This window comes from Microtus ochrogaster, chromosome 16, assembly GCF_000317375.1.
Source record: "Microtus ochrogaster isolate Prairie Vole_2 chromosome 16, MicOch1.0, whole genome shotgun sequence".
In the NCBI taxonomy this organism is placed as follows: domain Eukaryota; kingdom Metazoa; phylum Chordata; class Mammalia; order Rodentia; family Cricetidae; genus Microtus; species Microtus ochrogaster.
Window position 1 is genome coordinate 509,953 of NC_022018.1, and position 15,761 is coordinate 525,713.

The 15,761-nt window shown below is 38.4% G+C and overlaps 1 protein-coding gene across 1 annotated transcript in view; it reads right to left on the reverse strand.

Moving 5' to 3' along the window:
• The window catches only part of Itga8 (integrin subunit alpha 8), a 175,320-nt gene that overhangs the window by 129,063 nt on the left and 30,496 nt on the right, over nt 1–15,761 (reverse strand). The window contains exons 3-8 of the mRNA XM_005354625.3: nt 15,085–15,185; nt 12,574–12,697; nt 7,620–7,681; nt 6,097–6,142; nt 4,098–4,223; nt 3,072–3,116 (exon numbers count right to left, since the gene is read on the reverse strand). Coding sequence (XP_005354682.1) covers nt 3,072–3,116; nt 4,098–4,223; nt 6,097–6,142; nt 7,620–7,681; nt 12,574–12,697; nt 15,085–15,185 — 504 coding nt within the window. The remainder of the gene's footprint in view (nt 1–3,071; nt 3,117–4,097; nt 4,224–6,096; nt 6,143–7,619; nt 7,682–12,573; nt 12,698–15,084; nt 15,186–15,761) is intronic.

A 15,761-nucleotide genomic window follows, 5' to 3' on the forward strand; every position in this document is an offset into this window, starting at 1 on the left:
TGATATTTCTTTACAGATGAGAGAAAACAAACAAGCAAAAGTCACAGTTCGAGCTGCTGCAATTTGCGAACTAGACGGCATACTCCTCTGCCTTTTAGGATTTCCTCCCCTGTTTGCAGGTCAGTGTGTGATCTAAACGTCACAGAGGCTTTGCTAACTTCCACTTTGGGGACCTCTTTTATACTGCCACAAAGATACATCCTTAGAAGGTCAATCATGCTGAGGCCCATATGTGGACCAATTGCTGATTAACCTTGAACAATCCTGCTGACCAAGAATTCCAAGTTAAGAATTCACATTTAAAGTTGATAGAATTAATTTTTTTCTCCTCATTCTTCTTTGTCTTGCTATTTATTTTGCATGTGTGTGTTTGTATGTGTGTGTGTGGTGGGTGTGTGCATATCCACAAGTACATGTAAGGAGGTGAAAGGTTGAAATCCAATATAGTCCTCTATCGTTTTCCATTTTAGTTTTAGGTGACAGTGTTTCTCATGGAACCTAGAGCTTACCCTTTTACTAAGACTTTGGTCACTGAGCCTCAAGGAGTCCCATCTCTGCCCCAGTGCTGGCATCACAGGTGTTTGCAGCTGTACCTTGTTTTTTACATGGGAGCCAGGGATTCGAACTCAGGTCTTCACTCTGTGCATCAGGCCCTTTGCTCACTGAACCATCTTCTAGTACCTCAAGTTCCCTTTCATTGAGCTCCCCCACTTGCTAACGAGCACAGACAGCCATGGATCCAGTGCCCTGATGAATGTGTGAGATGTCTTCAACAGTACCTCTGGTTTACAAATCCTCAGCTCAAAGTCTGAGTGCATTCTCTAGATATTCCTAAAATCCAATGGAAGCTACTCATAGTCACTAGAGTGGTTACACACCCTGCTGTTTCCTTGGGCGGGAACTGAGTGTTATTTTGGACAGTTATAGGAGCCCAGTGCCATGGAATTGAAGAAAATCATTCACACACTTTGCACTCCCCTTTGTTAAACCATGAAACCAGTAGTAAAACTTTTGTTTTTGTTTTGTTTTTGAGACAGGGTTTCTCTGTGGTTTTGGAGCCTGTCCTGGAACTAGCTCTTGTAGACCAGGCTGACCTCAAACTCACAGAGGTCCACCTGCTTCTGTCTCCCGAGTGCTGGGATTAAAGGTGTGCGCCACCACTGCCCAACTTTAAAGATTAGACTTCTTTTAAAAAATCACTAGTTATTCAGATCTGTCCCTGATGACCTCCAATCTACAGAATCTTTCCTATAGCTAATCACTGTACTGCTTTATTAATATATAGAAGTACATGATTTAATCTTTGCAAGCATTCTATGAAATAAACAGTACTATTATTATTACCTATATTTGAGAAATAAGGAAGTGGAAGCTGGGACAGTAGATAATTTGCCTCAGGTCTAAGAACTAGTAGCAATGAAGGGTAGAGAGCTAAAGGTCTGGAGCCAAAGTCTGTGCCTTTTGTTACCACAATATACTGTGCCTTTTGTTACCACAATATACTGTGTTTATTTGTTTATTTTTGAGGCAGGATCTCTCTGTATAACCCTGGCTACTATGGATGTGCACATGAGGATGGCATTGAGCAAATACAGAGCCACCTGCCTCTGCCTTCCAAGTTCTGGGATTGAAGGCGTGCTCCACCACACACAGATTAATATACTGCTTTTTCAAGTCATAATCTGAAATTGACTCAAATTCTTTCTATCAAGCTACTTATTTTATGAGTCTTTCATGAACAAAGTATTGTCTAGTCTTTCAATGGAGACAAATAACAATAAGACATGGGTTTTACATTCAAGAAACCAGACATGAACATAGCTCGAAAAGAAAGGTAATGGAAAAGGAGGCTCATTAAGAATTAGCTTTTATTTAAAGAGAAGCGTTCCTTTTTAGAAATCTGATTATTTTGAACTTTTACCAAACTGCAAAAACATTTATAGTGAATCTTGATTTGTGTCCATGTGAATATGAAACAATGAAAAGATCTGTTATGATTCATAAAGATAGCCATATTTTATTTGTGCTTGAACATCTGTGCTTTAGTCAAACTCATGTAGTAGGGAAAAGCAGTTATTGTTGGTAACAAACAAGATGGAAACTGGCAAATATTGATTGACAGTTGATTCGTTCAATACATATCACTAGTTCAGTAAAAGCTCCTGTTTCGCCTTGAATGTAGCATGCATTTTAATACAATATTCAACATGGTCATTCAGGCCCCATACCATTAATATTATTCAGATTTAAAAGCAAACAAGAATCAGAGAGGTTGTACTATCCAAAAAAAAAAAAATACTGTTAATGAGGTCAGAATTTAAAACTAACTCAAATTCTTACTCTCAGGCTATTTTCTGAGTCTTTTATGAAAAGAATATTGTCTAGTCTTTAGAATCAAGACAAATAACAGTAAGACATAGGCCTTAGATTCGAGAAGACAGACATGAACATAAATATATTATATCATCAAACCATTCTTGCCAAGAAAATTTACATGAAATAACCAGTGTGATTTCCTTCCTTTTGTTTTTGTTTTGTTTTAGATGGTATTTCCTCCTCTGCTTAAATCTTCTGTGATTTCTCTTCCTATAATTTTAGAGCTTTATGATCCGTAAGACCCAGTGTGAGCTGATCCTACCTCCCTTTCTCTACTCCAATCCCGTTAACTATCAAAGTATAAAAGTCTGGCTAGGCTGACGGATTTCCTAACTACTTCAATCTTTTATACAACTTAGCTTGTAGAAATCTCCCCTCGTCTACACGGGTAGGCACCTCATTTCCACAGTCCTTACTCTCTATGCGTAATGCTAATCACTAGTGCTAATCAGTTTTTGGCAGGTGTTCTGTCTGTCAGACCCAGTATAGTATAATCTCTGAGATTAAAGACAATTTGTTTATATACACACACGTATGTATGTATGTATGTATGTATGTATGTATGTATGTATGTATGTATTCCATCTATGTAAATTCTTGTGTAGCAAAGAAAATCAATAACATTTACAATAAGACTTATGCCATTTACCGTTACTCCACACTTTTAAAATGACAAGTTTAACAACGTCTCTTACCTTGCTGAGAGTCCCCAGTGAATTCTCCAGCAGCAACTGAATAGCCTAGATTGAATAAAAGAAACAAACAAATTGCATTTGGAAAGAACTGAGTTGTAATTTGAAAACAATGAAAGTGCTATCATGGTGCTATTTTATTTCAAAACCTCTACAAATATCTAAACAAATAAGGATTCGTTAAGCGGGAAAAAATAACTACAGAAATACTAACACTTTCAGACTAATTCCCAGTTATAAAGAAGGTCTGCCACACAGATCTTAAATAAAAACACAACCAAAAAAAGGAAGTCAGACTCTTAGATCAGCCTTCAAAGAATTGTTCATAACCCCTTTAAGGGGGAGTGGCAGCTGTTGCATTTTAAGAGCTGTAAGTTCATCACTATCAAGCATAATTCCTATGAGATATCCTTTGTGTTCAGGTCTTGCTGATGATCATCATCATGAACTACTTCTTAATTCCTTTCATGATTGTGGCTCACAGTTGTCATTGAGCTCAAAAGCAAGGTTCTATTTACATTGACAAAACAAAGCCATAATTTAACTTTTCAGTGCATAAAGCAATCAAAATTGGTTGGATAGCAAAGGCGAGTATCAGTAATGGTAGAAGGCTATTATATGGCTTACACATGATACAATTTGAGAACAATCTTGAAGCTCAATAAAAATCAATTTTAAAAAAGAAAAGAAAGATTCTTTTGGTTTTGTAGAAACTGGACAGGCCTGCTATCACATTGCCCATAGCACGAGCAGAAGCCCTGCTAATACAAATGTCTTCTTCCAGTGATCTTTTATGAGAATGTTAAAGCACCTACAAAATGGCAGCCCATGTCATGTATGGTATATATGTTATCTGGGGAAAAAAAAGTGTGGTGAAAAAGAAGATGTAAGGGTCTACTCAAAATAATAAGAAATAAAACTTTCAAAAGACGTCCGCTAACATCGGATAAATCAGGACCAAACCTTTCACGTATATTTAATTTGCTTGGCTTGTGAGAAAGTACCAATACCTGGAGCAATGGTTCTTACCAAGGTAGCTGTCATCGTAGGAAGCTGGAGCCACATCTGTTTGCTTTTCTCCTGCCAGCTTTCTTAGAATATCCTTAAATGAGTAATTTGCTATGATATCCGCTATGCTGGCAGTGATCACCTGACCTGTGTGTGAACAAAGTAATACGTCAACTGAATGGATGTAAGGGAGGGGCAGGCTCTTACTCAGCAATCCTGGAACCATACCATACACTCCTGAATGTCTGCCCCACGAACTGTCAGGCAGAGGTTAGTTATAACCGAGTGGGTAGAACTTTCCAATCTAGTGGAGGCCAGAGATAAACGGCAGTGTTTTATCCATTCTTCCCCGACTTTTAAAGTCTATCCCCTCTCTACCTTCAAATGATAAAAGCATAAAAGAATAAGGACACTTGCAAGTGAAATTTATATTTAAATTTGCATTCTAGAGTTGAGGGTGGAGTTCATTTCATCTACTGCCTACTTAGCACGCATTGGGTTCAATTCCCATCTCAGCGTAAAACTGAGCAGGGAGATGCATGCCTCTAATCCCAGCACTTCAGTAGTAGAAGCAGAAGCATCAAAAGTTCAAGACCATCCTGGGCTATGCAATGGGTTTGGGCCCTGGCAGGGCTACATGAGACCTTGTCTCAAAAGCAAACAGCAAAACAAAACACTAATGTTAAAGCCAGAAGGAAATTTATCATCAACCAATCATACATAAATGTCTTATGCTCAAAGAACTTGATGCCATTCTGCAAAGTCACATAGTTTTGCTAGCGGTTCTAGAACTGAAGTCTCCTTTGCATTGTAATAAAGAGTTTTGTTTCCTTGCAAAGAATCTATGTGGAACTCTCTTACTTGACACATTGTAAAGATCTCAGCTAAGTTAAAGGAAGGATCTAATAAATCTTCAAGGCATTTACACTTGTTGCAAAACTATATAAAGGAAACATAAAATTATGATAATAGAAAGCAGCTGTGTTCAATGAGATCTAAAATTTTACACACAAAAAAGATATTCATGACCACCAACATTGATAAGAGCATTGGCTCCCAAAGCCACTTTCAGGAGTCTTGAGATATGATTGTACTGGGACACATGAATATCTAAAATCCATCATTATATGGAAAAGTCTATGCATCAGAATATTTAGTGTGGACATCTAAGGCAAAAATGTTATCTCATGCCCTTTGAGGCAAGATGGAAAAATGCTTTTTAAAGCATGGTACTTAACATCCAATCTAAAGCTACATTATTCTTTGGGAATTCCCGTCTTTTCCCAAGAAAAGAATAAAATCCCGTCAAACCAGGTTGTAAATATTTCTGAGTAATAGGGATGAATGAATGCTTTGATATCAAGACAATGAGATTTACACACGAATTCAGGAAGAATGTCAAACTTGCCAGTTTTCTCTGACTTTCAGCTCTGCATTCCCCTTTCTTCCTCCCACAGCCCGACAATTCCTTGTTTTTGTAAGCTAGGTCTGTAAACATCTCAAGCATCTATAAGATTTTAAATTCTGCATCTCAGACAAGTTTTTCTGTATTCTTACATGATTATTAATTCATGTGAGATATTTTTCTACTTTAAATGACAAAATTAATTAACCAATTAATTAACCAACGTGAAATTAATCAAGATTAGAGAAAAATATGTATATCCATAAAAATAATTTTTGGTTTACATCTATCTCTGACCCTGACTCAAGATCATAAGTCAGTGAGTGCTAGCACGGCTCCCACAAGCCTGCTGTCTGTGTTCTCAGTACGACGTCTCCAGCACTTAACGCAAAGCCCAGCATAACCTCAATAAATTCTTGGCAGAGCAATAGGTATCAGGCTGAATGACACTTCAGAAACATCATTTGGACAATGAAGGGCAAAGTGCAATGATGCTTCAGTCAAGAAAGTGTGAGCAGAGGTTTCCGTTGTCACTAGAAAAGGTCAGCGTTTGTGCTACTTCTGTTCCCCTGTGTTAGCAACAACACGGGTGCTTTTCTCTGATACGGAACATACCTTGCCAATAGAAGCTTCCAGGTCCTCCCACTATGAGGTCTCCATTCTGCAAAACAGAAGCATCCAGGGAACTTGCGGACAAGAATCCAAGTGTTTTAAAGAGCGTTGAGTCACTGCTGACAAGCAGTGCTCTAACAGTTTATTTTTCGAAAAACCACACTTTCTTGAAGAGGACTTTAAACTGCTCGTTCTTAAAGAGGACTTTAAACCACACTTTCATTATACCTGAGGCCTGGAGGTTGTTTTCTTCTCTTCCCCGCTTTCAATTATTTAGTTTGTTATGTTAAATAATTTTAGTTTGACTCAGTTAGGCATGTTCATCTTGCTCTCTTGAGAACATATAAATTTGGGGGAAAGGGCTGTCACTGCTGGAGCTACAAGGCCTGCACATTGTTTGCAGCTGAATGGGCATAGTCTTTTGAAAACTTTAGTGATAAAAACCTAAAAACTTATTTCAGTTATTTTCAAGGCAACAATGGTGTTTTATATATATATATATATATATATATATATATATATATATATATATATATATATATATATATATATATATGTATGTATGTATATTTCCAGCAAGATGGCTCTGCAGGCAAAGGTGTTTGTCATCAGCCTGACAATCTGAATTTGATTCTTAAAACTCACGTGGTAGGAGAGAAATAGTCACCAGGTTTGTTGTCTGAGCTCCTCCACACTCTAAAAAACCCTTCTCTCCAATAAGTAAAGAAATGTAAAATCATATTTTTAAAAAATCTGTAAACCCACCCTTTTTCAAAAGAAAAACAAAAACTCCAGATTAGCAAGTGCGAGCAGCCCTGTTCTCTAGCTTCGGTCTGTAACTTGCAGGGGAAAAACGTCAAAGCAAACAATCATAGAAAATGCAATGACCAATAGTGAAACAGAGAATGTTTATGGAATTTCTCTCTACTAATTTCAAAAGCATAGAATCATTTTCTTTCATATATTCATCAAACTATCTCTATTTTCTGAATGACTATATACATTTTAATATGAATATGAAATTAAAGGAGCCAATTACAGCTAAGTGATAAAGTGACAGAATTATAGATTCTTGTAATTTTTTAGAAATGCATTTTTGATTAATCCCAGCACTCGGGAGGCAGAGGCAGGTGGATCTCTGTGAGTTCGAGACCAGCCTGGTCTACAGAGCTAGTTCCAGGACAGGCTCCAAAAACCACAGAGAAACCCTGTCTCGAAAAACCAAAAAAAAAAAATGCATTTTTGAGATTTGCTTTCAAAATGATTAATGCTGGGAGTGGGAAGGAAGAGTCCCTTCATTGGATGCTTTTCCATACTATTATCATGTTCATGGATTTAAACAGAAATAAAAAGTGAGTAGGAAAAAAATAAAAAATACTCAAGGAGAAGTTGCCAGACATGATATGCTCCCAAAGCTTCTCTGGATGTTATTGTTTGTATGGGAATGACAGACAGAAAATCAAACAGCAGCTGCAATGACAGGAAAATTCATCCAACCACAGACCCTGAGAGAGCAAAAGAGTTACCTTATAGAAGTCCAGACTAAAGCCTGCTTGGCAGTAACCTTGGCCCTCAGGATCAGCATTGCCTGGAATGACCAAAACAAATAGCCACTATAACATCATCATTTCGGAGAAGTATTTTAATAAGTAATACGGATTTTTATTGTTTTCCCCATATACCCCAAATCAAAGAGACCATTTTGTGTTTTATTTTTAAAATGCATTTCAGGCAATCGTAAGTATGTTCCCATCTATTTTCTGATCCTGACTATCACATACGTGCAGCAGTAAGATCAACGTGAGAGGTTATGACATTAGGTCTACTGAGCACAGGGCACAGAAGCCCTTCTCCAGGAAACGAACATGTCAAACTATGGGTTTGTATTGGGGTGCGTATGCAGATTCATTTCCAAAATAAAACCTCCATCTTCTGATTGCGTCCCCAAATGTCCATGTGGCAGTAATGTCTCCTTCGTCCCCTCCTGATGTGTCTGCATTTCTCCAGTGACAACGTGTGAAGATCCCCCCGACTGCCTGCCTTCTGCAGAGAAACTGCTAAAGATTTCCTTTGCCTTCTTCATGTACAGGCTGGCCTCATACTCTCTATGCCGCTGAAGATGAGCTTGCACTTCTGAACCTCCTGTCTCTACCTCCCGAGTGCTGGAATCACAAGCGTCAAGTAGTCCATCCTATTGATGTAGCAGTAGGACCCAAGCCCTGGTTTCCCAACTGCTACCCAAGTTCTCCACCCACAGAGCTGCATCTCCAGCTCTTACTGCCATCTCATTCTCTTTAAAAGGAACATGATTTTAAATTGTTATACTGTGACAGGTAGGATAATTTGAAAGCTGTGTTGCTGATTCTCATGGTCTCACAGGGGCACTGCAATGCTAAAGTTCGCAGAAGCGAAACCCTCCTTCTAACATACTTGAATTATAGACAAAAATTAAGTAGGGGAGGCCTCTTTGTTATCTCAGTTAGACGAGAGCATGTTAATGATTCCACGTTTCTTACTGAGGATGTCATCTAAGTGCTACTTCAGTGAGAGAGAGAAAGGAGCCAGCATCACTGTAGGAAATTCCAATTGGCTGGGCATGCCCCGCCCCAGAGTATCTTTCAAACGCAGCTGGTTCTTCTGGCTACCTAGAAATTTATCCATCTTCTTTCTTCCAGCCAGTTCATAGCTCTCTTTTTTCCTATTGTCTCTGTGCAGAGACCCCTCCTGTTCTGTTTGTTAGTTGAAACAGTGTCTCATCCAGCCCAGGTTGCCCTGGAGGCTACCATGTAGCAGAGAATGGCCCAGAGCTCCCATTCTTCCTGGCTCTACCTCCCAGTTAGAATTACAGGAATGAATCACTACACTTAATCTTACTCCCTTTTTGTTTAAAATACCTTACTACCCAATACAGTGTCTTTCACCAAATTCCTTCTTTCCTTTACACTTGTATGTCAATGTCTTTCACCAAAATCATTCTTTCATTTACAAGTGTATGTTAGGATTGATGGTTATGAATTTTATAAGGTTCCCTAAAATCCCATCTATATAACAATTTATGGGGTTCCAATTTTCTAGAAGTTCCGTGATATAAAATTTCTACCCATCCAGAAATATATGACTTATGATGTAGTCTATGTGAACCCATGTAGATTGCATTGGTTATATTCAAGGAATGATTTATAAACACACAAACCTTCTTTAAAATCTACTTTTGAAATTGGTCCTTTATTTTTAATAACATAAATTATTCAGAAGAGAAGAAACCTGACCAGTTTTTACTTTAAAACAGGACACCAAATTTTTTTTTTAAATCTCTAACTGAAAACGTCATAGAGAAAATAATCAACTCCCAGTGTTTGTTTTGAGTGGCAATTAGAGAAGAGTAGGGGTTCCTTGCTCAGCAAGTCTCTTTCCCTTTGCTCATTGAATTGTAATTTATGAGACCCAAAGGAGTCTTTCTTCCCGGAACCTCAGAGTCTCTAAACAGTATGCCCCAGTATAAACTCAGGGACCCAGGGACATGTTCATTCACTGCCAATGGCTAACTCCTAAAGTGAAACTGAAGGGCCGTGAGAACCACCCTCACCTGAATTATGAATGACCATAAGAGCAGACGGCATGCCATTCAGATAAATGAGCAGGCTGCCGCCCGCACCACGCAGGGTACCCCCTGGATCTGTGTTACAGGAGGAAAGCAAGACACTTCCTTCAGTTCCCTTTTGAAAAGGATATTGCTGATATTCCCCGTCTGTGATATTGACCGTAGGCTCATGAACAAGCAGGCTTTGTGTTTGTGTAATGTGAGCTTCTCAGCCATGACAGGAAGCCAGCTCTTTGGGTGATCTGGAGATGAGGAAGTGTGAGGGTATGTTTTAAAGGCCTTGGTGTGCCCTAGAGCTAAATGTTTCCTAATGAACTCTCCCACGACTCCGCCTAAGCTCCATTTCATATCGGCTCTGCATTATCTCTACCTGGGAAAATAAGACATAAACAAACAGGCATGGTGATGTGCCCACAGAGCTCAAAACTCTTGGACACTATAGATGATACGCTTAGAAAATAGTTTAAACTCATGCTCAAACAGGCACCCAGCAGGTTGAGATTCTGTGGGCTATGACTTAGCCCAGGCTCTCAGGTCACAAGGACATAAAATAGGAGGGCAGAATGAGACACGGTAACACTTCATGATAGCCAGACGAGTCTAGGTCATCAGGGCCAATGGGTACCATCGTTTGCTGTTGCAAGGGAACCTCCAGGAAAGCCCAAGGAATAGGATGCACACAGATGGAAGCCTTGGTGAGAAGTCTAGCATTGAATCTCTTCAGGGGGCAATAACGCTGGCCACTTATCTGGTTTGGATTATGGCCACTTCCTGGCTGTTACCAGTGTTGATAATTCCTCCTTTCCCCCACTCTCAATGACCCCTACTTGGAAAATCTTTCCTGTTACCCTTTCTGAAGATTTTCTCTTCTCTGTGTTCCTCCAGACTCCGGTCATTTCTTTACATTTTCCGTTGATTATAGACCTAATTATTCACTTATATAACATTTTACTACTTGATATTGTGTTATGAATTTGTTTCTTCCCTCTTTTTCCTCTCAGAATGCCCATTCTTTGGACGCTGTTGGTTTGCTTTCTGTAACTCCTTGACACATTCACTCCCTGAATATAGAATAGCTGGTGCAATGAGTTCAGTAAGCACGTGTTGAATGAATAATGGAGTTTCATTCTCAACAAAGAACATTTATTTTAAATCTGTTTAAGACCATGTCTTTAATTTCGGGCCATTCTTCCAGCTCACACCTAGGAAATCATACTCCATTTCCTGCCAAAACCCTCACAAGAAACTCGGGTTTAGAAAGTTCAGGTTTGGTTTGGAGGGATAAATCCCAGTGGCTTCTTTATTAACCCTTTAAAGCCCCTTATCCATTCTTTGTCTTCATTGGTTTATCCTAATATTTGCTTACTGCCTTCCCCAAATCGATCTTGAATCAAAAAATATATTAATAAGTATGTAAAAGAGGGAAATTTTACTTGTACTTTTTAGGACGATCTCTAATAACTTCAGACTGAGTCTTTAAAAAAGTAGTATTCTAAAATAAGTTACTCTAATATTCTTTGCAGTGATATTTTCTTCTCTACAGTGTGTTCCCATTAATTAGAAAAAGAATAGAAAATACCTTTGTTGTTTCTCCACATCTCACAATGATCTGTCAAAAACTTAGAGAAATAGAATTTATGAAAGAATTCTGAGCTGATAATTGGTAATCACACTATCAGTCAGGACTTCCCAGAATAATTCAGTGTCAGGGCCCCTAAGGAAAATGTTTGCTTTGAAGGAAACATTGCAATTGTGAGGTGGTGTATGCTTGCTTTCAGCACTTGAGATGCTGAGGCAGGAGAATAAGTAACCTGAGGTCAGCCTGGTCTCCATTGCTAGTTCTAAGCCAACACAAGAGAAATAGAAAGGATACCGTCCTGGAAGAAACCTAGGACTGCTGAATGAGATTTGGACTCTAAGCGGATGTAGTCTTTTGAGAATATAGAGAATTCAACATTTTAAGCAAAAAGTATCCCGTGCATATAACAAGTACACAATTACCAAACAAAGCAACCACCATTAAGAATGAAGGCTACAGCAATGTTGCAGCCAAAAATGACTCCAGCCCGATCACCCTGATACTAACATGCTTTCATTAACAAGCAAGCTGGCCAGTCAGCGTCCTGTAGAACACAAAGTGGGGATTTTCCATAGAAATTGTCAGCTAAGGGTCACAGTTACTCTCCCAAATACTATCTAGAACTGACTTTTTAAATACAGAAGAGTCAGCAACATAGCTCATGTGTGGATGCTTATTGCTAAGGCTGGTGATCCAAGACTCACATAGTGGAGAGAACCAACTCTTCATGGTCCAACTTCTATACATGCTCTGTGGTGGGTATACTGCACATACACAGAAAATAAATAAATTTAATAAAAAATAAATAAATTGTGGTTGTTTGAATGAGAATGGCTCCCATAGGCTTATCTATTTGAATGTTTGGTCCTCTGTTAGTGGAACCGGGAGGACTAGGAGGCGTGGCTTTATTGCAGGAGTTAAGTCCCTGGGGGCAGGCTTTGAGGTTTCAAACCAAAGCATTCTGGGAGCTCTTGCTCTCTCTGCCTCCTTTGGGGATCAGCTTTGGGGATCTTGCTCTCTCTGTCTCTCAGCTACTGCTCCAGCACCATACCTTCCTGCTGGATGCCGTGCTTTCCACCATGATGGTCATAGACTCATCACTGAAGCGCTAAGTCCCAATAAACTCTTTTGTCCTCTGGGTTAGTCATGGTGTCTTATTACAGCAATATAAAATATGACAGGCATAAACAAATATAGAATAGATGAGCAGACATCTGAATCGTAGAGACCATCTACCACAGCTGTCAAGCCTGGAGGCTTTGGAGCTAAATTTTACTTTCAAGGAATAAAAACGACTTACTGTTGCGGCAAGGAGAGTGCTCAGCATAAGCACTGAAGTTCTGAATCGCTACATAGCATGTGCCAACAGGGTCCTTTGCTGGGTTAGGTTTCAGAGTTCTCCAGTGATACAAAGGGGCACAGGCCTGTGGACACCAAAGGCAAGAAACACAGTATTGATGCAGGTTTCTCAGATAATGGCTTGATTTGAGTTGCCGACTAGTGTAACTAAAGTTACAGGTAATTGTATTAAGTTGTTAAGTGAACTAATTGGCCTTCAGCTAGTTTTTAATATTAGCTCATTGAAAAATTATAAAAAAACTATATATAAACAAAGGGATGATCCTATTCTATGGCAGAATTTTTAATTAAATAAAAAAATGGTGGTGCACGCCATTAATCCCAGTACTTGGGAGGCAGAGGCAGGTGGATTTCTGTGAGTTCAAGGCCAGCCTGGTCTATAAAGTGAGTTCCAGGACAGCCAGGACTGTTATACAGAGAAACCCTGTCTCAAAAAACCAATAAGGAAAAAAAGAAGAAGAAAGAAAGAAAGAAAAAAGAAAATTATTTCTTAAAAGTCAAAACCTCACATTTCCTATCCATTCCTTAAAAAAAGGGGGGGGGGCTTTGTGACAGCAAACAACATTCAAACACTGAATGAATTAACACTATGTCCTAAAATAACTCACCCCTTCCATTGTCTGGTCATTAATTTTTTTTAAAACGGCTTTCAAATCAACAGCTTTATGCAGGTTTATAAATCTCTGTTTTGTGGACTGCCTTGGTTTATCCCTGAAGCTGATCTTATGACTTTTAAACAATAACTGTCATATAAGTGGGCTACCTCCTTATCATAGCATTTTACTAGTTCCGATGTCATGGTTTTTATTCATGAAAAAACTGCAGGTCGAAGAGCAGTGAGGAGCAGCGAGCATTCAAAGAGCACATGCTAATGGCAGACAACACATTTCTAAGGTATTGTGACCACTACTCTGATTCTACTTGCTCTGATAAACTCCAGTGGCCACAGATAACCTTCTTGATGGAGATGAACTACCCAGTCATTCCATAAATATATGTTCAATTCTAAAATGGCAAAAACCCTGCAGGATATAAATAAACTATTCCATGATTATTTCCAGGTAAAATACAAAGCAGGACCTTGGAGAAGAATGCACACGATGTAAACATGCGCTCACACATTAAGACCTTGCTCAGAATTTATTTAACTGCTAGCCACACTAAACATGGAGCTTTGCATGTAAAAATCTCCCTAATAAATAAATGTGTGCTGAATGAAATTAAATCCATGTCCTCTAGATAGAAGCTGAAACACAGTTGTATAGCAGGTTATTATGAATTAGTTCTTACATGTTGGGTTTTATGGTATGTAATTTGTTATATCAGATACTTATTTGATGACTTACATGTTCTAATTTTAGGACTCTGATGAAATCAAAAACATACTTGTTAAATTATGCCTTGCAATGCCATTTCAAGGACTATATGAGGGTGAAATGAACCACCTTCAAATTAGCTAGCTAAATATCAGGGATTTTACTAGCAAAAGTTAATTTAAACAATGAGAAAAGTATGCTTCATTCATGGCATGATCTGGTTTCTTCTTCTTTTAGTTAATTTGTTTTATAAAATTTAGCACAAAAAATTGCAAATAAAATAAACATTACACAACAAAATTAACCAGAACCAACGTCTATACATCTCAATGAACAGCTAGAGTAGATATTCTGAAGCTCTGGAACTTCACCTTGGGTTTTATACTTTGACTACTAAATGTATTTTTAGGCAGGTATCCACCACAAAAAAAAAAACAAACAAAAAAACAAAAAAAGTGGCAAAATTAGAACTAGAAAAACAAATAGATTTATATCTTCTGTCATGACCTCTGTTCAACAACTGCATTGAGTCCTTTTACAAAAAAAAACCCTCCAGATATATCAAAAAGTCATTCATTTCTCAATAATGTAGACACATAACTCTTAATAACAATAAGAAAATAAAATCAAAGTCATAGCTAGCATTTGAGAGCTGAGAGATCCAACCTAAAAGTGGGGTTGTTTGCTTTTAAAATCATTAATGAATTCAGAAACATTGGTCAGCTGGTATTTTTAAAGAAAAACTTGTCCCACAATAATAGATGAATATTTATTCATTCTATTCATTTTTCTAGACCTATTTTCTCTGGCTAGCGGGGGAATCTGCATAAGACCAATTTTAAATAGCCTTTTAAATTGATCTTGAACAATAAGGTGTTTACTCCTTCAGGGTGTCGCTTTTAATTTTCCATTTTTCCTGGAAATTTTTAAAGTGTTTGCAAATATCTGGAATTTTAGGGAAAAAAGATTTCATTTCTTATAGCTTTGACCACATTTTGTAAAAATGGATTCTTTAATTTCAGTCACTGACCGTCTGGTTTTATACACCTCTATTCTTTAAGCAGGAAAGTGTGTAGATCGAACATTAAACCGTGTGATGCAGAAGGCAGGCAGCTCCCTGAGCCGTTCATACTCACCACGACTTTTCCTTTGTGAGCTCTCACTGTTGCACCAAACCATTGCTTTGATTTAAACTCTATAGGTTCCTTGGTTCCGTTAACTCTGATTTTCCTGTTGTCTAACAAGAAAAATGAATGATGGCTAGTTTATTAAGTATGACAGCCAATTAAAATTATAGCAATCAACTGATACATTAAGACACCAGAAGAATGAATACCAATCTTTCTTAAACTTGTCTAAAAAGTTGGAAGAAGAACAAATATTTCCAAGGGGCAAAATTATCCTGATATCAAAGTTGAACAAAGACCCTACAAGAAAAGAAGCACATGCCTTCATTTTATCTGTGCAGACAAATCATTGTCAGTGGACAGCATTCTGTCGTGTTCAAGACTCTCGATAATTAAGGATGTCAGAAAGAACACAACAGAGGCTATATATCACAAGTTAATACAATACTTTGTGGTGTAAAGTTAAAACCTTAAATCTAGGATCAGAGAGTTTATTTGTGTGTGTGTGAGTGTGCGCGCGCGTGCGCGCAAGCCTGCTTTTCTGCATGTGCACATGTGAACAGTGCCTACCAGGGCTGAAGGAGGGCATCCGAAGGCTGGAACTGGAGTTAGAGGCAGTTGTGAGCTTCCCCATGTGGGTGCTATAAACTAAACCTGGATCCTCTGCTCTTAACTGCTGAGTTATC